This window comes from Sorex araneus, chromosome X, assembly GCF_027595985.1.
Source record: "Sorex araneus isolate mSorAra2 chromosome X, mSorAra2.pri, whole genome shotgun sequence".
Lineage (NCBI taxonomy): Eukaryota > Metazoa > Chordata > Mammalia > Eulipotyphla > Soricidae > Sorex > Sorex araneus.
Window position 1 is genome coordinate 37243373 of NC_073313.1, and position 24865 is coordinate 37268237.

At 39.7% G+C, this 24865-nt stretch overlaps 1 protein-coding gene across 1 annotated transcript in view; it reads left to right on the forward strand.

The window, feature by feature from the left end:
- Nucleotides 1-24865, forward strand: part of CFAP47 (cilia and flagella associated protein 47) — a 489064-nt gene that overhangs the window by 293695 nt on the left and 170504 nt on the right. Inside the window, exon 47 of the mRNA XM_055121064.1 lies at nucleotides 24312-24508. Within this exon, the coding sequence (XP_054977039.1) occupies nucleotides 24312-24508 (197 nt within the window). The remainder of the gene's footprint in view (nucleotides 1-24311; nucleotides 24509-24865) is intronic.

Below are 24865 nucleotides of genomic sequence, written 5' to 3' on the forward strand. Positions count from 1 at the left end.
TAATAATCCCCTCCTGAGGGAACCAGGGGCAAATATCTTTTATAAAGAGAAAAAATTGCACTAGGTCTTTTTTCTTTACTTTTACTCCATGGTCTTTAAGGGAGTCTTTCAGGCCATTGATAAAGAGCTCCTTTTTAGAAGGCTTTTGTCCCATGATTCTGGGGAGTAAAGGGGTGGAATTTATCTTTATCAGCGGAAAAGGCGCCTTTCAAAAATGCAAATAGCAGCTAGGATAAAGATAGCGAGAATAAAGATGCAGCAAACGGGGAATTCCCAAGGGTGAACACAGAAGAAGGAAACAGAGGATACGCAGACGATAAAGCAAGAAGAGAAAAGAAAGGGTCACTGGTAGGCTGTTTCTGCCAACTCGACAGAAATGAAAACACAGGACAAAGGGGTTCAAGCCTTCCACCAGTGACTGTCTTCACTGGGAGGCTGTTTCTGCCGACTCGACAGAAATGAAAACACAGGACAAAGGGATTCGACCTTCCACCAGTGACCGTCTTCACTGGGAGGCTGTTTCTGCCAACTCGACAGAAATGAAAACACAAAAGGCACAAGAAGGGGGCAGGAGGGGATGGAGACACTCATAACAAACCACTCAGATGCATGTCTGGCCGGTGAGGAACTTAGCCATAGTGGATCAGCCTGAGAAGTGACTTGCGGCCGGTGCCTAAACCAGCACCACCCTAGACCATATGTTCCTCGTGGAATCGCAGACAGCCCAATCGGACTCCGTAACCTTAAAGGGATCTTAAGGATGCCAATTCGTGGAGCCACAGACTCAGTACAAGGACGAAGACATCCAAGACTGCACAATCACTCACACATACACACAAGACAAGGGAATTCAAGCCTTTCCCCCAGTGACCATCTCATCCTTAACACGAGACTGTTTTCGAGCCCGGTCCCATACCAGGGTGTGCGCCAAGAGAGAGGCGACCCTCAGAGACACTCACTTTTCCGTGAATTCGTCGGCCGACATGAACTTGACCGGGTGTTCGGTGGTCCCCTAGTGCCCCACGCTGGGCGCCAGGTGTGGGGTCCCCCCTGCGGGCATCATCCTGTCCCGCAGGGAGGACCCTTCGTGGGGCTAAGGAGGGGATGCAACCAAACGAAGAGACGCAGAGCCAGAAGGAGGAGGAGGAGGAGGAGAGAGAGAGTTTATTCTACTGCAGTTACAATACTTATACCTCTTGGTGGGAGGGGGTGGTATGCATGCTTGGACCCCCACAGGAACAATAGTAAAATGTTGATCAGGCATGGCCGTTGGCTAGTGAGACAAGTGGTGAAATGATAAGATCACAGGAATCCCAAGCAGCCTCCGCTTGACTAGACGATAAGAGCCAAGCTCTGTAAGATGGCTCCCTACAATAATTCAGTCCAAATAAAATGAATTACCTAAACCAGTCATTTGAGTTTATTTGTTTTTTTTTTGGGGGGGGGTGGGGAGCAGTTTGGTGTTTGGGTCACACCTGGCAATGCACAGGGGTTTCTCCTAGCTCTGCACTCAGAAATTACTCCTGGCCATGCTCAGGAGACCATATGGGGTGCCAAGGGATTAATCGCAGGCCAGCCGCAGTGCAAGGGAAGTGTCCTACCCGATGTATTATATTTTCAGCGTATAGTTTTTAACCTTTATATTTCTTTTGGACCCTGGACCAGCAGTTATTCAAGTGGCAATAACTGTTTCACTCACTGACACATTTCTGGACGCTAATTTGGTTCAGCAGTTGAAAACCACTGGCATTAGATATGCACATTATGTTGTTAAACAGTAGCTTTATTAATTAAAAGAAAATATTATTTTAACTTTAATAAATAACCGTTGATTAGAATTTGAGAGAAAAATGTTAGTGTTAGGGTTTAAGAAAACTTCAAGTTTCATGGCGCATATCAATAGGAGGAGAATAATCCAGCAAATTCTTTTTCTATGGGTGGCATAAAAAAGAGAGAAAGAAAGAAATGAAAGAGTTTATGTGAGGAACTAGAGATAGACTAGTATTGCCTCTAACTACAAGGAAGAGGTAAAAAGTAGACTAATATTACAAACTCACTCAAAGTAATTAGCTTAGAGTTCTTAAATGATGCTGTCTCTCCTCCCTATTTAATGTTGCTTATTGGTCTTCACCTTTTAAAATTTCTAATGATAATTAAACATGTTGGTTAATAATAGCTACTAACCGAAACTATGAAAATAATTATCTGCTTGGGCCATATTCTTTCAAGTCTGACATTTTGGAGTCTTATTTTTCCGTTCTGTAATTTAACATTATAATGCTTCTAACCTAAAAGAAATGGAGCTATAAAGGGAGTGAATATGCACACAAGTAGATGTGTCAATCCCATAGCTATAGAGGTGGAAGATGTACATGTATGACTGATTAGTGCAAATGTAACATATATTCTTACCTTATAGATCCCAGAGACCCAAGACTTTTCTTTTTTTTTTTTTTGGCTTTTTTGAGTCACACCTAGTGATGCTTGGGTTACTCCTGGCTCAGCCCTCAGGATTACGCCTGGAGTTGCTCAGGGTGCCATATGGGATGCCAAATATGGAACTCAGGTCAGCTGTTTGCAAGACAAATACCCTATCCACTGTATTATCACTCTTACTGCCCTCCCTACCCCCCGTGTCTTCTTTATGGTAGTGAATTGGAGCATGCCTGATATTTGTGAGCACTGGCAATATTTAAAACACTGTAACTGTCAGTTTTACTTTTACTCATTCAATTTTCACCCTGGTTATTTCTAGTTTGGTACCCATCTAACCATTGATGCCTCTAGTTGCAGGTACATGGACGCTGAGTGACTCTTAAGTCTTTCCACACTGTTGTTAGTCTTCTCAAACATGCTTTATACTTCTTTTCTTAAAATTTATTATTTTGATTTATTATAGTCTAGGTAGTTCAAATAGTATTAAAATCATAACATTCATATACAAAATCACTCCAGCACCACCAAAGTGTTAATGACTAGACGCTACGATCTCTAGGTCACCCCTTGTCTGCTATTCTTTTCTTTGCCCTGCCTTCACTATTTAGTAATTGGTTTTGTATTCCAGTGCCAAGGATTTGTCGTTGTTTAGTTCTGTCTAGTGTCTTGTGTTATCTTGATATTCTACAGACTCCAGTCTTTTTTTTTTTTTTTTTGCTTTTTGGGTCACACCCAGCGATGCTCAGGGGTTACTCCTGACTTTCTGCTCAGGAATTATGCCTGGCAGTGCTCAGAGGACTCAGGAGACCATATAGGATGCTGGGAATTGACCCGTGTCGGCCATATGCAAGGCAAAAGCCCTATCCGCTGTGCTATCGCTCCAGCCCCAACTCCAGTCTTTTTGTAAACTTCAGCCTCCACTTGTGAAATGGCTCTCTTCCCTGTCATGTCAGAGAGGCATGGACACACACTCATGTGAACCTCTGTACTCCTCACTACTTTCTCCCAGTCTCCAAAGATTCGGAATCTGCTCAGCACCTGTGCTAGGTGTCTCCCTTACCTATCCCCAACAATCTGAACTGTGGTTCTTTGCTCTTGTTTATCACAGTATGTATTTTCTCTGAAAGTGACATTGTGTAACTTAAACAAACAAGCCCTGAAGTGATTAATACATTTACCCTTGGCAGGCATACTTCTCAGTAGAGGGTTTTGCATTTGCTATTTCCATTCTTACATGACTAATTTTAAAAGTAGTTTTTGTTCCACTACTGTAGTGAAAATAGTCAATATCTTTTGAATGACCAAATCCAACAGATCCTTTTTAGTTTCAGTTTAAAACTTACAAGGTTTCGATTGCTCTTTACCTGCATGACTAAACACTGAGTCAGAATTCTAGATCATTGAGATGAGGCTTTATTCCTTGTCCCCTGCAGTTTCTCTCCATTTCTTTGAAAATATACTTTTTTCTTGGTCTCCTTTTCCATTCTCCTGTCAGCTCCATCACTGGGGTGAACACCATGACTCACTGTGACCTACTGGGGATATTTTTTCTTTTTGGGTCACACCCAGCGATGCTCAGGGATTACTCCTGGTTCTGCACTCAGGAATTACTCCTAGCAATGCTCGGGAGACCATATGAAATGCCAGGGATCGAACACAGTTTGGCCACGTGCAAGGCAAATACCCTACCCACTGTACTATCGCCCTGGCCCCCCTACTGGGGCTAATACTTGTTATATGTATCCTAATGGATTTTTTTTATATTCCCAGAGGTTCAACTACCATTAACGTCCCCAACATTTTTCTCTAGTCTTCCCCTTCTTTTATGTTTAATATATTTAGAGGCAGAATAGACATTCATATAGTTATGTACAAATATATCTATATATCTGTGAATGCACATATACATATGTCCTTAAAATTCAAAATTAGTACACTATTTTCTCCATTTATTTGTCTCCATCATATAATCTACATAATTATATGTGGAAAACACATACGAACCTGTCTTTCATACTAGAAATTTGAGCACCCTGTGTATAGCATATCTATTTTGAGCCCATACCACCAATGCATCTTGTAGTTCTAAATTTTCTGTAATTTATGTCCTTTCCTCCTTTACTTCCATTGTCATTATTCAGGTCTTCATTAGCATTTCAAAAATGGAAAAAATAATCACATCTATCTTTCTGAATAAGGTGCAGACTTAATGAGATAACATACATTAAAAATTTAAATTCTGTATGGTATACCTAATAAATGTTGACTTTTATTCATATTCTAATCTTAACTCTCTTAAAGCATTTCACATCTTGGTACTAGAATTATTAAATCTGAGAATGAAATATTACTGAAACATTTGGTGCTTTACAGTGGCAGATTTACTGTGACACTCATGGAATAAAAAAGTTTATATTATCCTTCACTTTTTCAGCCCCCCTTCTTAGTCCCTGTACTTCGTTTCACATTTATAATTTTATATTCTTCTGAGGAAGGCCCCCTGAATTGTAAAAGCCACAGGCCTCATAAAAGCCAGACTTTTACCTGACCATATATATATGACTTAAAACCTCATCTACTTAAGGTTCTGAGGATGTTGAAATTTATAGACAGGAAGAGTTATATGGATCTTCAATAGGTGTAGCTGAGCAGAATCTTCTAGTCAGTCCAGAACTTATCAAAATCACCTCCCCGATGGAGACAGTCCTGTATGTTTTGTGCTAACCACGAAAAATGTGTGCAGGAGCACACCAACAAAAAGATTCACTGATCACCCACACAGAGTTTAAGACTCTTTACTCTTAGAGGTTATCACTTTAGTTTTCAGTGTTTTTAGTTGACACAATTTCTTCTTTCTCTAACATGTATGACAGTAAATACATATTGTCGGACACCGAGAAATGAGAAAAAGCAATGAACATATATCTCTTTCATTTTTCTTTAATTGTATTTAGTTATATATGTAACAGTTTCTATTATAGTCCAGCTAAAATACCATACTTACATATGAATTTAGATCAAATGAAAATGAAAGGATATTCACATATAATTTTACTCAAGATATTATTATTATTCCATTTGCTTTCCTATTTTATCTGTGTAGTCTTTATTAAGATATCAGCCACATACCATGAAATTCTCTCATTTAAATGGCTTTTAGATTACTTAAGGATGTGGGTAACCATTAGCATGGTCAATTTAAAAATATCTAAATCATTTCAAAAAAAACTAGGTGATATTAATCCTCCCATCATCCACCTCTCCAACCCTAAGCAATCATTAATCTGCTTTATGTATTTAGAAATTTTCCTGTTCTGGAAAATTTATGTAAAAGGAATTATATCATGTGTGATATATTTTGGCTGACTACTTTTGCTAATTCAAGTCATTGATATGCCTCACTGTTGAAAAAACAGTTAATGGGCAGTAACTGAATTATCTTCTCCCCTTTCCTAATCACCCCGTGATGCTGGTGTGCTAATCTCAGGACTATCCATCAGAGTATTACTATCTTTGACTCATATGGCTGACTTATGTCATTGCTCACAGATTCCTTGACGGAGCCAGAAAATTGAGTCATGTGCTCTGATTTGACCTCAGTTCAAGCTGACTCAAATGTTTGAGCTGTTGAGAATGTTCATTCATTTTTTTTTCTTTTAGTGCAGGGATATAGCCTGATTGGAATATTGAGTTTCTCCCATCTGTTTAAATTCCTTTAAAGAAACATAATATTTTTATTCTCATTTTATTTCCAATCAATAATCTTCGTGTTTCTCAGGAAAAAAGATTTTACACTTGTAGTCAACATTGTTATTTTTGAAATTAGCAATACATTAAAATATATAAAAATTAACTAATTTATTTGAGTTATAATTGTGTGGTTCTGACAAATCTTAAGATAATATGGGGCCTGGGAGAACTTCTGCGTCAGGGTTTTCTTTTCTTAACTTGGTATCTAATATTTAATTTATGAAGTGATTTATTTTTTTTTACTTTAATAAAAACAGATTCTAACACAATTATAATGTCAATAATTAACTTGAAAAATAAATCAGAATCTTTTCATGAAAATGTAAACCTGCTGGCAAAATAAAAGCATTCCCAAGACAAAATATGATATATTTCAAACCTCTAAATAATGGTTATTTTTTTTTTTTTTAATTAGAGAATCACCGTGAGGGTACAGTTACAGATTTATACACTTTTGTGCTTATACTTCCCTCATACAAAGTTCGGGAACCCATCCCTTCACCAGTGCCCATTCTCCACCACCCGTAAACCCAGTGTCCCTCCCACCCTCCCCAATCCCATCTCCCCCCCACCCCACCCTGCCACTGTGACAAGGCATTCCCTTCTGTTTTCTCTCTCTAATTAGCTGTTGTGGTTTGCAATAAAGGTGTTGAGTGGCCGCTGTGCTCAGTCTCTAGCCCTCATTCAGCCCGCAACTCCCTTCCCCCACATGGCCTTCGACTACAATGTAGTTGGTGATCGCTTCTCTGAGTTGACCTTTCCCCGGAACGTGAGGCCAGCCTCGAAGCCATGGAGTCAACCTCCTGGTACTTATTTCTACAGTTCTTGGGTGTTAGTCTCCCACTCTGTTATTCTATATACCATAGATGAGTGCAATCTTTCTATGTCTGTCTCTCTCTTTCTGACTCATTTCACTCAGTATGAAACTTTTCATGCCCATCCACTTAACTACAAAATTCTTGACCTCCTTTTTTCTAACAGCTGCATAGTATTCCATTGTATAGATGTACCAAAGTTTCCTCAACCAGTCATCCGTTCTGGGGCATTCGGGTTTTTTCCAGATTCTGGCTATTGTAAACAGTGCTGCGATGAACATACATGTGCAGATGTTGTTTCGATTGTACTTTTTTGCCTCTCTGGGATATATTCCCAGCAGTGGTATTGCTGGGTCAAATGGGAATTCAATATCTAATTTTTTGAGAGTCGTCCAAATTGTTTTCCAGAAGGGCTGAACCAGTCGGCATTCCCACCAGCAGTGAAGAAGGGTCCCTTTCTCCCCACATCCTCTCCAACAGCGGTTGCTTTTGTTCTTTTGGATGTGTGCTAGTCTCTGTGGTGTGAGGTGGTATCTCATGGTTGTTTTGATCTGCATCTCTCTGATGATTAGTGATGTAGAGCACTTTTTCATGTGCCTTTTGGCCATTCGTATTTCTTCCTTGGTAAAGTTTCTGTTCATTTCTTTGCCCCATTTTTTGATGGGGTTGGATGTTTTCTTCTTGTAGAGCTCAACCAGAGCTTTATATACCATTGATATCAACCCCTTATCTGATGGGTATTGTGTAAATATCCTTTCCCATTCTGTGGATAGTCTTTGTATTCTGGTCACTGTATCTCTTGCGATGCAGAAGCTTTTTAGTTTAATGTAGTCCCATTTGTTGATCTCTGTTTTTACTAGATTGCTTAGTTCCGTGTCACCTTTGAAGATACCTTTATCTTCAATATCGTGGAGGGTTTCGCCGACCTTGTCTTCAATGTACCTTATGGTTTGTGGTCTAATGTTGAGGTCTTTAATCCATTTTGATCTGACTTTTGTGCATGGTGTCAGGTCAAGGTCTAAACCCATTTTTTTGCATGTGGTTGTCCAGTTGTGCCAGCACCATTTGTTAAAGAGGCTTTCCTTGCTCCACTTCACATCTCTTGCTCCCTTATCAAAGATTAGATGGTCATACATTTGGGGTTGTGTGTAGGGATATTCCACCCTGTTCCATTGGTCTACGGCTCTGCCTTTGTTCCAGTACCATGCTGTTTTAATTGTTACTGCTTTGTAGTAAAGTTTGAGGTTGGGGATGGTGATGCCTCCCATCATCTTTTTCCCAAGAATTGTTTTAGCTATCCTTGGACGTTTGTTATTCCATATGAATTTTAGGATTTCTTGATCCATTTCTTTGAAGAATGTCATGGGTATATTTATAGGGATCGCATTGAATCTGTATAATGCTTTAGGGAGTATTGCCATTTTGACAACATTGATTCTCCCTATCCACGAGCAGGGTATATGTTTCCATTTCCTCATGTCCTCTTTGATTTCATGGAGTAGCGTTATGTAGTTTTCTTTGTAAAGGTTTTTTACTTCCTTGGTTAAGCTGATGAAGTGATTTAAATAATATATATTTATCTAAATATATATCTAATTTGTGTTCTATTTAATTTCTAATATTTAAATATATGTCCTAAAATTTTATAGTTTTGTTGTTACATATGTACTTTTGCATTTCTTCATACATTTTCCTTTTAAAAATAATTTTTGTTAGAAATTTTATTTTATTGACGAGTAAAAAGGGTTTATTCTTTTGGACTTCATTTATTTATTTTCATATCTAGGCTTTAAACAAGTTTCCAGCTCTCAGTCTTAACCCGTCAAACCCACCACACCTGTCAATATCCTTCCACCAGTCACCCAAAGTTGTCTTCCTTTCCTCATCCTTAGAAAACTTTTTTTTTAATTACTAAAGTTAGGATCACACGCTTTTAATAGTGTTGACTCATGGTCACTATAAACTACCAAAATGTCCATGATCCTTGACCACTGCCCTTATATTATGACCAGTCCACATCCTCATCACATCCTCATTTACCTCTCCCTACTTCTCCTTCCTGGGCATTATCATTTTATTTCTACAATCCAGAGGACAGGATTTGCCATAATTTCATTCCTTTCATTCTCTTTTCAGGTTGATTTTCAAGGGATTTAAATAATAATCAAATCAGTCTAAATTCTTGCCCTAGGAAGTTCAGATATATTAGTGGGTGGAAGTGACAGAAATTAGACCCTAAGAACCCTTGATAGATAGTTTATACCAATAGATGTTTGCCTTCAGCCCTTTTACCTGGTTCTAGAAATTGTTTCAGAACTGAAGTTCACCTTAGTTGATTCAGGGAGAGTGAAACTTTGAATTTTCACTGGAACGTTGGAAAATTGATGTTTGTTTGTTTGTTTGTTTTCCTAAACTAAATTACCTAAACTGCTAGGATATAACCCAGAGGTAGTAGAGAGGGTCTTCAATAATGAAGCCAGTATTAAGTAAAACAAATTTTAAAGGCAAAGAAAGATGGCACTTCTTGACTGCTGGTGATGTCCTTGTAACGGATGTCCCTGCACACATGCTAGGTACTGAGTCAGTGAATTACCACTCTGTCCTCTGTCATTTTTCCCTGGACTTCTAACAGGGAGAAAATTGATTTGAGAAATGCAGAGCACAAAGCCTGTTTTCTTTCTGCATTACCAGTGATCATCAATTCCAGCTATACATCTGTGGCACTTCTGTACCGAAGACAAAATGCAGGACTGACCCTAGACCTACTGAATCATTACCAGGTTATAGGAGATATAGGATCCTGCATTGCAAACGTTTTCATCCAGGTTACTCTCATAGTTACGCTATACTTTAGAGTTGGGGAAGCACTGGTGCACAGTGCAGTAATACCATTGTATATCACCATGTTCAACATGAAGAAAATCGGACCCAGGAAGTGTTAAGTCTCTTCAGGAGGCCACACTGAAGGTAGCATCAAGCCTTATCAGTAAGCCTGTAAGTTGACTGAATCTTTGCCTATTGCCTTTTCTTTTATGCTGTGCTATGTATTTAGATTTTTTCCCCATCAACTTCATTAGAATTTTCTAGAAAATGAAACCTGAGGGAAGAATTATATACTGCTGAGTGACTTGGGAGATGCAAATTCAGAGCCCTGGAGTGAGAAATGAAGAGAAATAGGGAAGGAGGAATGGGAAGCAAAACAATGAATGATACATGAGCTGGTGCTTCAGTATCCACGATTTACCCCCATGATTTAATAAAACAAGCTAGTGTCCGAGCTAGCAAGCTGTGCAGAGAAGGGATAAAGGAATAACTCAAAGATAGAAGAGCAGCAGTGTTGGCCGATGCAGCAAAAGCCAGGAAAAGTATTTGCAATGCTCACCTGTCCTTCGCCAACTACAAGACCAAGAGCACTGCCCTCCTGATAGATCTATGGATGGATCCTATGGATAGATCCTGATGAATCTATCACATCTTCCAGAAGGGCAATGGAGATGATTATTCATGACTTTTACTCGGATCTCTTTGACAGTCACGTCCACCTGCCCACATACCAAATTCTGCAGGATGGGTATGTCGTTCCCAACATCCTCCCTTCCGAAACCCGACATGCCATTTCATCAGTAAAGACACGTACAGCACCAGGTCCAGACAAGGTCAGACCCGAACACCTGAAAAATTTGTTGCCAGTACTTGCCAATACACTGGCTCGACTCTTCACACACTACCTGTCTGAATGCAAGTTTCCATCCCAATGGAAAATCAGCAGGACCGTTCTGTTGTACAAAAAGGGAGACATCCATGAAATCAGCAACTATTGCCCAATGTGCCTATTGTCCATCGTCTACAAGTTATTCACTCAAGTCATCCTGAATTAGATTGGCAGAACACTAGACAAAGGACATCCATGCGAGGAAGCCGGGTTTCAAAAAGGATTCTGCATGATGGACCATATCTACATGGTGACCAAGCTCATTGCGGTTTCAAGAGAGTTCAATATGCCGCTTTGTCTAACATTCATTGATCTAAAGAAGGCCTTTGATTCTGTTGTGACTGAAATGATCATCGAAGCCATAGCCAAACAGGGTGTTCAAACTCAGTACATCAAGATTCTCCTCGAGCTGTATTACAGATTCATCAGCAGGATCTCACCATTCTACAAGGAAGTGATCATTGACACAGTGAGAGGGGTTCAGCAGGGCAATACCATTTCACTGAAACTCTTCAGTGCCACCCTCGAGAACATCATGTGATGACTGGAATGGGAAGCAGTAGGAGTGAAGATAGAAAGTTGGCAACTACACCACCTCTGCTTCGCTGATGACATCGTTCTCATAACACCAAACATTAGCCAAGCAGCACAAATGTTGGCCAACTTTCACCTCAAGTGTGAAAAGGTCGAACTGCAGCTGAATCTCAGCAAAATAATGTTCATGAAAAACAAACTAGTCCCTGATGTTCCATTTGCTCTCAACAGAACTAACATCTCTGAATGCAGCAGCTATGTGTACCTGAGTTGAGAACTCAACATGAGGAACAACTTGGCGCCAGAACTACACAGGAGGAAGAGAGCAGCGTGGAAAGTCTTCAAGAGTGTCGAGGAAGTGGATAAGAGGACAAAGAACATCCACTTCCAAGCACATCTTTTCGACTCCACCATTCTTCCTGCACTAACATATGCCTCAGAGACCTGGGCCCTACAAAAACAGGATGAGAACGCTATTAGGGTATCCCAAAGAGGAATCAAAAGAGCTATGCTGGAGTATCATGTTTCACTCAAGTGAGAGAAGGTATCCGGAGTTCCGACCTCCATCAATGATCAAGAATCAGGGACGCTGTCTTGTTTGCCAAGGTGTCAAAAATCAGATAAGCCAGACACGTAATATGCAATTCAGAGATGACTGCTGGACTAGAGCTGTTACTGACTGAATTTCATGGGATGTCAAAAGACCGAGTGGCCCCCCACCTACAAGATGGTCAGACTTCTTCATCAAAATCCTGAATGAATGGTTTGAGGCTCTTACTGTTCCTGGAGTGAGCAGATACCATTGGGCTACAGTAGCACAGGTCAGGGGCAAATGGAGACATTACTGGCACCCACTTGAGCAAATCAAAGATCAACAGGATGACAAGTGATACAAGTGATTTAATAGAATGAGTCATTCAGCTGTTGAATTTTTGCAAAGTTGTTTGAAATGGGAGTTAGTTGAAGAGTCAACTTGAATGATGAAGATAAAGACTTTTATCTGCACATTTTACATCATGCCTCCAGTGCTATTTGCCATAGTTGACGCCATGGGAAGGAAATAGTCCTAGCTTTATCAGTATTGAGGGTTGGGAGACTTGAGGCTACACCTAGTGGTGCATAGGGATATTCCTTTCTCTGTATTTTGGAATGAACCTTGGCAGTATAAATGGTACCATATACAGTTCCCAGATAGAAGCAGTATTAGTCACATACCAGGCAAACGCCTTACCTCTGTACTATCTCTCAGCCCTCTGTGCTCCTAGAATTTCCATTGACATCCTGGCCCCAAGGCTTGCCAGGTTCTCTACCTGACAAGAGGAGCCAGAAACTCGAGGCATGGAGTGGATGGATCTGTCTGTACAGCAGCACTAAGGGACTGAGTACTTCAGTTCTGAAGCAAATTATGGGTCATCCTCTGGCATGGAGATGGGACAGATGCTTAAGGCTGCTAGAGGTGGTATAACCAAGACCATCTCAGCAAAGCACAACAAAATGTTTCCCGTGTAGCTGAGTTGTATTCATTGATGTTTTCAAGAATTCTCTGGGTTACATTATCAGCCTCTTTTCAATATAGGCAATGTCCACTTTTATTTCCTTTATCCTCTTTCTGACATGTTTCATCCCACATCCCGAACAGCTTGCCCCTAAACTGGGGATCCTGGGTCTTTCTTGATTCTGAAAATTGACCTCTGGAGGTAATATCACCCAGTTTATCTCTTCTCTGGGACAATTGCCTGATTATAGAATTGCATCCAACTAAATCACCTTTCTCATCTAGCTTCTCTCACACATCGGTTCTATAACTAACTCAGCATAGTTGTAATACCTTTGACTATGCATCTTTATACTTATATTTTAATATAAATATATTCTCAGTTGATAAATAGTTCACTTTGCCTTCTTTTTTCCATATCCATGGATAGTGAGCGTGCAAGTTTAAAAAGATAAGTGAACTTTTCATCAGTCTTATTCTTTCTATTAGGAATTCAATAGTGAACATATGTTATGCAGTAATATGTTTGAGAAGCATTTAATCAAAAATTGCATAAGCCTTTTGTCCTAGTTTAAGTGTTGGCTGAAGTACACGCTGCATGTTGGCTTGCTAGCAGCTCCCTCGGACTAATTTTCACAGTTAGTAAATCGGTCTGCAAGAACTTAAAAAAAAAAACAACCAAAAAATCTATTTCAAACAGATTTTATTTTTATTCCAAGACAATAGAGAAAGTTTATTATATTCAGAATTGAAAATGCAAAACAAAGTTAATTTACTATCAGCAATGCCCTGCTTCCCTCCCCACGGAGGGGTTAATTGGAAAGGGAAGTCTAATTTCAGTACTTTTCTTTTGGAAGTTTTATCTTCTTGAAAAATTGATATGAGAAAGACAACTTCTGAGTTAAAATACTGGCAAACTCGATATCCATGATAGATTCTTTCCTCATTTTCTATTAATTGATGCATGAATGCACGCAGAAAATCAGAACTTTAATAGTAATGAAATCGATAGATAACAGCCCTCTATTTGCATAAATCCTATGAGAAATTCCCAGTAATTACTGAGCTGATGTGGCCTGATAGGGAAACATACTTAATAACCTACACAGGTTTGTGCTCAAAGAACACATAATTTAGGTAGGAAGAGGAAAGAATTTAGTCTCATCATCTGCCATTTCTCAGGAATGTATCAAAAATACCTGGGAAACTGCCTTCTCACTTCTTAGCACCTGACACATATTATGTATCAAAAATATATTCAAAAATATATGAAATAATTTCCAAAGTGGTCACTGTCTTATTTTACATCTTGCTCGTGTGCTCTATTAACTCTTGGCTTTTTGTATCCCTCATGATAAAGCAAAATCCCTAGCTAAAAACGACTCCAGCTAGGAGGAAAAAATGGAGGAATATTTTTCTTAAACTGTGGAGGCATAAGGCCTTGAGTACCATAAGGCACTTGCCTTGCACAGCACGGATCCAAGTTCTATCCTTGGCACCACATATGGTCCTGTGAGCCCACCCTGAGTAATCCCTGAGCATAGGGCCCAGAGTAAGACTTGTGCACTGCTGTGTGTGGTCCCCCAAACCAAATAAGTAACACAATACTATCAAGGTATTAAAGGAAATAAACTGGATGAGTCCATCAGATCTCGCAAATAGAATTCTAAAGAAAGGATGTGCTAAAGAAAGGAATAAGATGAGATGTTCAACACAGATATATCAATTGCTAAATGCAAAGAACTTCCAATATGAAATCAATATTTTCACAATTGGAAGTGAACAACAAACAGATATATTAATTTTTTAAAAATATTTCAACGTAGTGGAAATCTCCAAACTTATTTCCATCTCACCACATAATCTGAAAATACGTAAAGCAGAAATTGACAGATATAGTAGGAGTAACTGTTGCAGGTGAGTTATGTGAAGTGGGTTGAAAAATAACAGCCTGAGAAGACAGGGTATTGATTTCCTCTTTATCTACTTTTGTCATTTTTAGAAGTGCCTAGGAGGGTTAGGATTCACAGAGTCTGCCAAGAGTACTGATGTGGCAGCATAGAATTTGTGTCTCACCAGCACAATCCAGCAGTTATCAAACTGCACCGGAGACCCTCTTGATTTTCACTGTTTGGGTGCTAATCCCCACCACCCAAATTCTCAGAGCAGTGGGCTCAGGCTGGAGTGAGGAATTGGTCTTTGGAGGAAAAGGAATATCAGTCCTAATCTCTCCCAAAGAGGTTTTTTCCTTCATAGGTTCATTGCCTCTCTTCGCAGAGAAGAATCTCAGGAAGGAGATGAATAGTGAAGTAAAATCAGTTTGTTTGGGAAATATGAGACAAGAGAAAGAAGAATACGGGCTTAAGAGCCAATGTGGGCTTCTCCAGTATACATCAAGTATACATCCCAGTCAGAGCTGCTGGCTAGTCCCCAAGATGAGAATGAGCACCTTCAAGTAAAAGAAGAAGAGTACACATCTTACACAGGGACCTCATAAGGGAAAATGCACATCTTTGTAAAGTTAGCTTTTGGAAAGTTTTCTCAAACATCCGCCAAAATTCTGCTGCTAGAATGTTGTCAAGGGAGAGAGCTAAGAACTGTTGGTTTTCTTTCATATTCTTAGCATGACCTTCATTTTAACCTTTGCTCTCCTCCTGGGGTCCACCCAAACTCTCGGTCTGGAATTCTGCATCTCAGAAGTTTTCTTGGTGCTTGAAATCGGCCGTGTATCTGAAAGGCTTCATGGCTTTCGCCTGGTTTGGGATCCAGTGTCTTCCTGATTCACGTTAAGAGGTCCCTTATCTCTCCTGCCTGCAACAGGAAGTTATTCACAGTTAGAGTGGGCAATTTTATTATACCTCTAAGTAACTACTAAATTAGAACATTAGTAAGGCCCTAGTCATCTTGACAAGTAAAATTCATAAGATAACGCTTTTTTGATAACCTATTTAAAGTCTAGTGTGGCTATGCTGGAACAGATTGGCCACTTTTTTTTTAAGCTTTTTGGGTTACAACCAGCGATGCACAGGGGTTACTCCTGGCTCTACACTTAGGAATTACTCCTGGTGGTGCTGGGGAACCATATGGGATGCTGGAATTGAACCCAGATCAGCCACGTGCAAGGCAAACACCCTACCTGCTGTGCTATCGCTCCAGCCCCGGATTGGCCATTCTTAATATTTACTTCTCACAGTATTTTTATGTCTATGGCCTTTTTCCTGTGCTTTAGGGCTTAGCTTCTTAAGATTTGGTGGCAACCCCATATGGAGTTGTGTAACTGAATTGGGCTTGTGTGGAAGGGGCAGAAAGTGAGCCCCTCCCCCCCAAAATGGCAACACTACAGGGTTCAAAAAGATTCCAAATTTACAGGTGAATCAGATGTGTTTCTGGAAGTGTTTGCTCCTGTTTTGTTTTTCTGTGAAAGGAATCATGAATGGAAAGAGTTTAAGAAGGCCTGCTTTAGGGCCATCCTTCTTAGGAAGGATGGACAAATTTGACAGGGAGCTGCATACCAGTTTATTCTTCTTTTTTTTTTTTTGCTTTTTGGGTCACACCCGGCAATGCACAGGAGTTATTCCTGGCTCTGCACTCAGGAATTACCCCTGGCAGTGCTCAGGGGGCCATATGGGATGCCGGGAATCGAACCCAAGTCAGCCGCGTGCAAGGCAAACGCCCTACCCGCTGTGCTATTACTCCAGCCCCACCAGTTTATTCTACTTTCAAAATCTGAATAAACCTCTTGGGGAGAGAAGTCCTGTGCTCTCAGCCATTTGAAGCTGGGTATAGATCAAAGGTCACATGCCTTCATCATGCATAATATTCTTCAGACAGCATTTTTTCTTGCTTGTTTCCTATTTCTTTTTTTCTTTATTTTTTTTCTCTTTTCCCATTTCACTTTTCCTTCCGTCTTCCTTCATTTCTTTGTCCTTTTTCCGATCTGCCCCTAGCTCTCCATTAAATGCAATATCACCACTGCATGGATAAGAAGAAAACTTGTTCTGAGTTTAATCCCCATGGTCCACGATACCCCTTCCCCTACCCTTGCCATTGCAAACTCGGGTCTATTGACATTATGATAGTCAATAGGAGAAAATTGATATCATAGTGTCATTTGCAAAGCAACAGAACTTTTGTCTCTGATGAGTGTATGATGATTTTTTTATATCCTGGCTGAAGAGAAATGCTGATTTTTTTTGTTACTCTGAGATCATCATCTGAGCAGGAACCATATGTGCCGTGTTGAAATACAAAGAAGGAGATCAAATACCTTTTAAGAATCTGGGTCCTATGGACCTTCGCTGCAGCTGGCCTGGATTCTCTTGGATTTGCAGTTGCAAAGGGTTAGACTAGATGGACTGGGCTGGGAGACTATCTCAGTGTCCAGGCTGACAGGGAAGAACTGTACACTCACCTTTTCTGTGCCCAATTTCCTCCCATAACTTTTTCATTTCCTCCCTTAATAGTATATACTTCTTTAGTCCTTCATGGTGATGCCAAAGCAAACATAGTACAACCTATTAAAGGATTTTAATCAGTATTTTAACATTTAAATAACTCACACAGCCTTTTATTATGAAAGTTATTGTTATTTTATTGAATTTTATAATGACATTGACTAGGCTGTTTCATAATTTTCTGAGTGGAGAACAGTAAACTGCACTTAAACTAATAAAGAACTTTTCTTTGCGAAGTAAATCGAGCACACTTTAAAACTTGTAGTTGCTGTTTTCCTTTTCTTTTTTTTTGTAGGAAGCCTCTGGCCACATTTTATGTTTCTTGTTTTAAATAAGAAGTAATGAGCAATCATTAGTATATAATAAATCTGTCACTTTACTGGCATATTTGTGAGGCAGATGCTTATATGCTTAATAAGACACAATAAAATAACTAAAATGGTGACCATCCCAGCTAACATATGATTTTCTTTTTCCCACTAGTATAATAAAATAATATTTATGCTAAACTTTTCAAATAGTAAATAAATGTGGGATCAACTAATAGGAAAAAATCTCTGAAAATATTCATATATGAACATGCAACAAATAAATATTACAGGTTATATAAATGAATTCCTATTATAAATACAATCATGCTTTTAATATTTAATAAACTAAAACTTCTGATTATTGTTTAATGATAATATACTTAAAATTAACTAAAGAAAATTAAGACTAATTTACTAATTATTATGTTTTATCCATATTTTGATGCGCCTTGATAAAAAATCATAAAATATGAAGTCAGAAACAAACCTGAGACAAGTCAAATTATTTTCTACTAGATATTTAGTTATCTTTTTAAGTACTTTGTTTTCTTGATAAAGTTTGGAAGTCACAGAGAGTTTCTAGCTTCTCATCATATTTTAACCAGATCAACTCCAAGGTAATTTCTTTTATACACTCTAATTACAGCTGGGGTATTGTTCAGACACAGTGTGTCTAGATTGTTCCATATCTTTGTGATCCTCAGGTCAAAGGTACAAATGGTAGTCATGTACTATATATCCAAAATTCAAAGGCCATTAGTGAAACTAATACAGTTAAAAATAAAGTACATCCTAGGACTGTGCCTTAGCAAAGAAAACTTTCTACCCACCTGGAAGTTAAAATTCAGGTTTCTTGAACTTATAGCAGTTTTGCTCAGATATTTGAAACACAAGAGCTAGCATCTGGCCATTTGTCTGCTGGTTCCTCTTCCTTATTTCAACTCTTATCATGTTCTGTAGGGTCACCTGTGTACACAAGGTGGATATATGTCAAATCTTGGTTCACATATTCTTTTTAATGGCTTCTCTTATTTACCTTTAAAATCTAAGAAGAGCGGGGAAGAATCCCATGTAAGCACTGGAAATGGAGATCAAAACAGTTTGTAATATCAGTGATGGCCTCCCATAAACTTGGAATTTGGAAGGCTAGGAAGCCTCACTGGGCCAAGCAGACATTGCCTTGCACATGCAAGGTGATGGTGCCAGAGAAAATTTAGAGAAAGATCCTAGAATAGATGGTCTAGGACAAGAAACTTTTCTGGGTTTCAAGATATAAATGGTGTTGGGTGTCTCCTGCAGCAGATTCTGAGTTCAAGTGTTAAGAGCAGGTAATTTGAGAAGTGCTACCAGGAGCCATAGGCCCTAGATAGGAATATGAGCGCTATAGACAATAAAGAGAAACAGATTCAGGAAGTATTGGAGAGCATTTTCTACAAGCAATTTGGGCTCAGTTGTTATAGCGATATGCAGGAGTTGGTATAGAATCCACCTAGTAGTTATTGCAACTAAAGTGCGAAGAAATAAATAATTTCCATCAGTTTTGGCATTGTTTTCTGAAGGCTACAACTGTAGGCATCAGATATCTGTGAGAGGTAAGCACCTTTGTGTGATTAGAGAAAGCCTGTATGGAGAAAAATCATAGTTTTTCAGAAAACTATTGCTAAAAAGGGGTTGGGAGGTAATTCAAAGGTCAGGAGCACAAGCTCTAGTACCACGTGACTCTCTAGCCCCACTTATTGCTCTGGTGGCCCCTGAGCAATGCCTGGTGTGGATCTAGCCACCTTTAGCAGTACTAGGTCCAAGGGGCATCACATCACTGGCCTTGCAGTGAACCCTCCAACATTGCCAGGCAGAGAATTACTGGGGATGATTTCTAGGCCCTGATCCATCTCCAAGAATGCCAAAGAGACATGGCAGGGTTTGTAAAGGATCTCCTACAGTGTGAAAATTGGAAAGGATTATGAGAAAATGTGCTCCTAAAAGGAAATGATGGGATGGTGGCACAAGGAATACAGTAAACTTTTTGAAATTCTAAAAAATCACAATTGTTTTTGCCTTTAGGATTTCACATTTAGGAGAAATAAAGAACTGTTTAATTCAGAAATAGCTTCTTCTAGTCATATGATACTGCTGTGTATGTTTCTGACACGAGTCAATTGAATTGAAATTTTAAAGAAAAAGCAAGTGCTATTTGTTTTTTTTTTTTGTTTTGATTTTTTTTTTTTTTGCCGGGGGTTGGGGGAGGGGGATGGCTTGCTAAACAGTACTTAGGGGATCCAAAGGCAACCCGTGGTGATACTCGACAAACTATATTTGATGGTTCAATGCTAGGGCCTAAGGATGCATAGCTCTTCAGGCCCTGTGTCTCGCTGGGGACCACCAGCATTACTCTAGCAGTATTTAGAGACCTCCAGAACTATACCCCATGGTTATTGGTGGGGGTGGGGTGGGAGGGCGTGTGTTGCTGAGTTTCAGTGTCTGGTCCTGTTCAATACCCAGCATGTGCCCTTGACCACTGTGCTATCTTCCTGGCCTATGCATGTTTTTTTATTAATATATCTTCAAAAACAAAACCGTTATTTCCATGAATTTCTCTGTTGTCATAGATTTATTTTTGGACTTCTGTGGCAGAAGGGCTGGCACTCTGCATTCCTTAGGGTCTGAGCTCATGAACGTTTCATGAGTTGGAAAATGTATACTAAAGAATGCCCTTGGCTTTCACTTTCAGACTCATCAGCATCAATAGGAAATGAATATTTTTAGGGTAAAGGAAACGCATGTAACAGAAAGCTTTTGGCAAACCCTTTTACTTAAGCTTATACATTTTGATTATTATTTGTGATTAAATGGCTAGCTATTCTTTGATGAAAATAATAATTACTGTTCAAATTATTTAAAGTTCATTCGGAGTAGTATAATTTTATTTAAATAACCTAATCTCAATATTAATTTCAGTCTATTCATGCAAGAGAGAAATGAGGTTTCTTTATTCCTTCTAAGAATGCAACAAATTTTGATCAAAAATTATCTTCCCTGATTTGTTCTAATGATGTTGCCATGACTCAAATATTTCTTTCAGAATTAAAGTAATCAATGAACAACTGATGATAAAATGTGCCTGGAGTCTTTTATGACAGGAAAAAGTGTATTCTAAAATTAGATTTGTATTGGAATAGTACAGAATAAAAATAACAACATTCTGTCAGCCCCTGTTTTGTTAGACCAGCTGAGAATCTTGAATTTCGGTTAGATATAATGTAGATCTCATACAAAATTAATTGTCAGCATATAGCATTATATGTGACACATATGACAGAAAGCATATGAAACATACATATGCTATCTAATTCATATATATTATCTTATATAACACATTACATAGAATGTAGAACATACATGCAAACCATAAATTTGTTTTTTAATTTTTTTAAATAAATCATCACGGTGCCAGGGGCAGTTCCTGGGTGTGACCATCTAGCTACTGGAGAATGCGAAATCTGGGCTGAAGAGGCCCAGTACCAATCTGAGCAGGCTTGGAGGTCTCAGCCCCAGGTCCACACACCTGGGTTCCTCTGCTGGTACCTTTATGTGTGAGGCTCGTCCGAATGTGTGGAGAGGGGCCTTGAGCATGGCTGTGGCTAAGGCTCTGGAGGTCTTTGGACTTGGTAGCTCTTCTTGGGGCAGGAAGGGAAGCTGGAGCCCACCCCCTCTGAGAGGCCCCGGGGAAGACAGCCAGGATCAAGGGCAAGAGACTCCTAGGGACTGCCCCCAGTACCGTGTACTCCCACCAATGGCAAACATCCAGAGACTTAAAACCAAGCTCCCAGAAGAGTGTGATGCAGTGGATCTCTTGGCTGCTTCGAGGCCACGAGACATGTTATAGCCTAGTTCTCATTCTGGGGGAACCTGACAAGCTACCAAGAGTTTCCTGCCCACGTGGGAGAGCCTTGCAAACTCCCCATGGTGTATTCATATGCCAAAACCAGTAACAATGCTGGGTCTCATTCCCCTGACCTGAAAGAGCCTCCAATGCAGCATCGTTGGGAAGGACAAGTAAAGAAAGGTTTCTAAAATCTCAGGGCTAGGATGAATGGAGACGTTACTTAGACCACTCAAGAAATTTGATGATCAACGAGATGATGATGATTCATGATGATGAATAAATCATCATGAGATACAGTTACAGATTTATAAACTTTCGTGATTACATTTCATTCATACAATGACAGAGTACCCATCTCTCTACCAGTGCCCATTCTCTACAACAATATTCCCAGTATCCCTCCCGCCACCCCCTTAGTCCTCCCTGCCTTTGTGGCAAGCACATTCCCTTTTACTCTTTCTCTCCTTTAGGGTGTTATGGTTTGTAATATGGGTACTAATTGGCCATCATATTCAGTCCATAGTCTATTTTCAGCACACATCTCCCATTCTGAACGGGCCTTCCAAACATCATTTACTTGGTGGTCCCTTCTCTATCTCAGCTGCCTTTACTCCCAGCATGTGAGGCCGGCTTCCAAGCCATGAAGCGATCCTCCTGGCCCTTATCTCTACTATACTTGGGTGTTAGTCTCCCGTTATACAAACACTAAATTTGTTTTAAAAATTATTTAGAACAGTTAATGTTCTTGTAGAAGTGACTCATTTTCTTGGCATAGAATTAACCTTCTAAATATTTTTATCATTAATTGAATCCTTAAATATTTGTCCATTCACAGTGATATTTGCATTATAATCTTGTACTATATCTTACCTTAGGTCTGAAAGTCTCTATTCCTTTGGTTTTGAGGCCAGAATTGGCTGTTCTCAGATCACTTCTGGTGGTACTTTGGGGACCATATGTGATGCTGAGGACTGAATGGCCTAGGGCTAGGACTTTTTAAAAAATTTATTAATACTTAATTATTTTCAGTTATTCATAGTTGTTTTATTCATATACTATTGCAGCCCCATTACCAGTGTCAATTTTCCTCCACCAATATCCTCAAGTTCCTCCCATACACATGCACCTTTCTAAGTTTAGCTGTTAAAGTTTGGGTCTCTTGATTTCAGTGTTACTGACTCTATAGTTTTGATATTTGGCTCTGTAATTCTCTGATACCACCTTTGTACTTGAATCCACTGACCTGGCCCTGTTGCTTCTCATCGGTGTCCACCCTTCCCCCACCTCCATTTTTACCTTCCTTCTCCCAGGCCTGAGAAATTTTTATAATTATTTTCTCATTTCATGGAGAATTACAAAATGGCAATCTTCAAAGCAACGGGAAGTAAAAACAGCATAAATAAACTGCCTACCATAAAAAAAATCATATTAGGTAAATGTTATAGCACCGTGGTATGGAAGTGTTAATTGAACATGAATATTATTCTTTCCCTTAATTGGACTGGAGCGATAGCACAGCAGGGAGGGCATTTGTCTTGCAAGCGGCCGACCCGGGTTCAATTTCTTCGTCCCTCTCAGAGAGCCCGGCAAGCTACTGAGAGTATCCCGCCCTCACAGCAGAGCCTAGCAAGCTACCTATGGTGTATTTGATACACCAAAAAAAGTAACAAGTCTCACAGTGGAGACGTTACTGGTGCCCGCTCAAGCAAAAATCGATGAACAGTGGGATGACAGTGCTACCGTGCTCACGATCACGATCACGATCACGAAATCCCGTTAATCACCGATTTCTTGGGTGGGCTCAGTAACATCTCATTTCGTCCTTTCCCTGAGATCTTAGAAGCCTATCTCGACTCGGCCTCCTAACGATGTTGCACTGGGGGCTCTTCAGGGTCAGGGGAATGCGATCCAGCTTGTTACTGGATTTTGCATATGAATACACCATGGGAAGCTTTCAAGGCTGTCCCATGTGGGCAGGAAACTCTCAGAAGACTGCCAGTTTCTCCCAGAGGGAGAAGAAGGCTAAAGAGAGCTTGCTTTTAAGTCTCTCTCTGGATGTTGGCTGTTGATGGGATTACACACACATGGGTTCCTCTGCCGGTACCTTCATGCATGAGGCCCTGTCTGAACGTGTGGAGAGGGGCCTCCAGCATGACTGTAGCTAGGTTCTGGTGGTCTTCGGCCTCTGGGAGCTCTGCTCGGGGTGGGGAGGGAAGCTGGAGCCCATCCCCTCTGAGGGGCCCCGGGGAAGACAGCCAGGTGCGCGGGCAAGAGACTCTCTGCTACCGTGCTACCATGAAAAAAAAATGCCATATATGGTGCCTGAACAATGGTACAATGATAAAGCACTTACCTTGCATGCAGCTGACATGGGTTCAGTCCCTGACATCACATATCCCTGAGGCCCACCAGGAGTGATCCCTTAACACAGAGCCTAGAGTATCCCTAGAATACAGCCGGACATGGAAACAAAATTCCATCTGCTAGTCAGATCCCATATTATTTTGATCTCAGTGAGTCCAAGTACCATAAAAATGTGTGAGACAATTATTCCATGTATCTGATTTTAGCCACTTTTCTTTCCCTGCCTCTTGGTCCCAGTAAGTGAGTCCCTTCAACAAAGAGATACTCCTATTGGCACAGCTATTAAATAGTGGTATTTTTTACTGTATCCTTGAGTATCTCGTGGAGCAGACCTTCCTACAACTGTGTAATATTGGTAAGTAAGCTCTTGTGCTATGTCCTGGACATTTAGGTTAGTGTATCACCTTAATAATATCTTGTATAACCTGGTTTCTTCTAGACAGTATGATAAAATAGAATAGTATTCAAGACTGGTTTTCCAAACAAGAGAGAGAGAGAGAGAGAAAATTTTCCGATTTATGCCAAATAATTAAACTGTTTTTAATTTATTTTTCTAGAACCAGATGCATCTATTGCAGTTCCTTTACGATTTCTTCCTCTCGAATCTGGACGCTACCCATGTAAAATTTTGTTAAAATCAAAGTATGATGTACGTTTCTATCTGATTGAAGGTGTTGTGGATGAACAATGGGTCGAAGGTAGATTTGAGTTTAGAACACGTGCATTTAAAGCCATCACCCAGCATATTCCAATCGTAAGTTCTTCATTGCCACTGCTTGCTGCTATTGCACTCGAGATTTTTAAAATCTCATCTTGAACAATTACCAATTTCAAATTGCATTATGTATAAACCATTTGTTTCTTCAAATTGTCAATTTTATTCCTAAATGTGAATGCTATTGTATTACTCACCTCATAAATCACTTCTGCTGAATCTCTTTGCTTAAAAATTACTCCAAGTTCCTTAACTTATTATTAAAGTACTATTTGAAAGTTCTTCCTTCTGGCCCAACTAAGTAAAGTTCCTCAGGTTATTCTGTTCCAAATTCATTTGTGATCTTAACACTTGATTAGGGTGGGCACATAAAAACTGATTGGCTAAGAAACATTA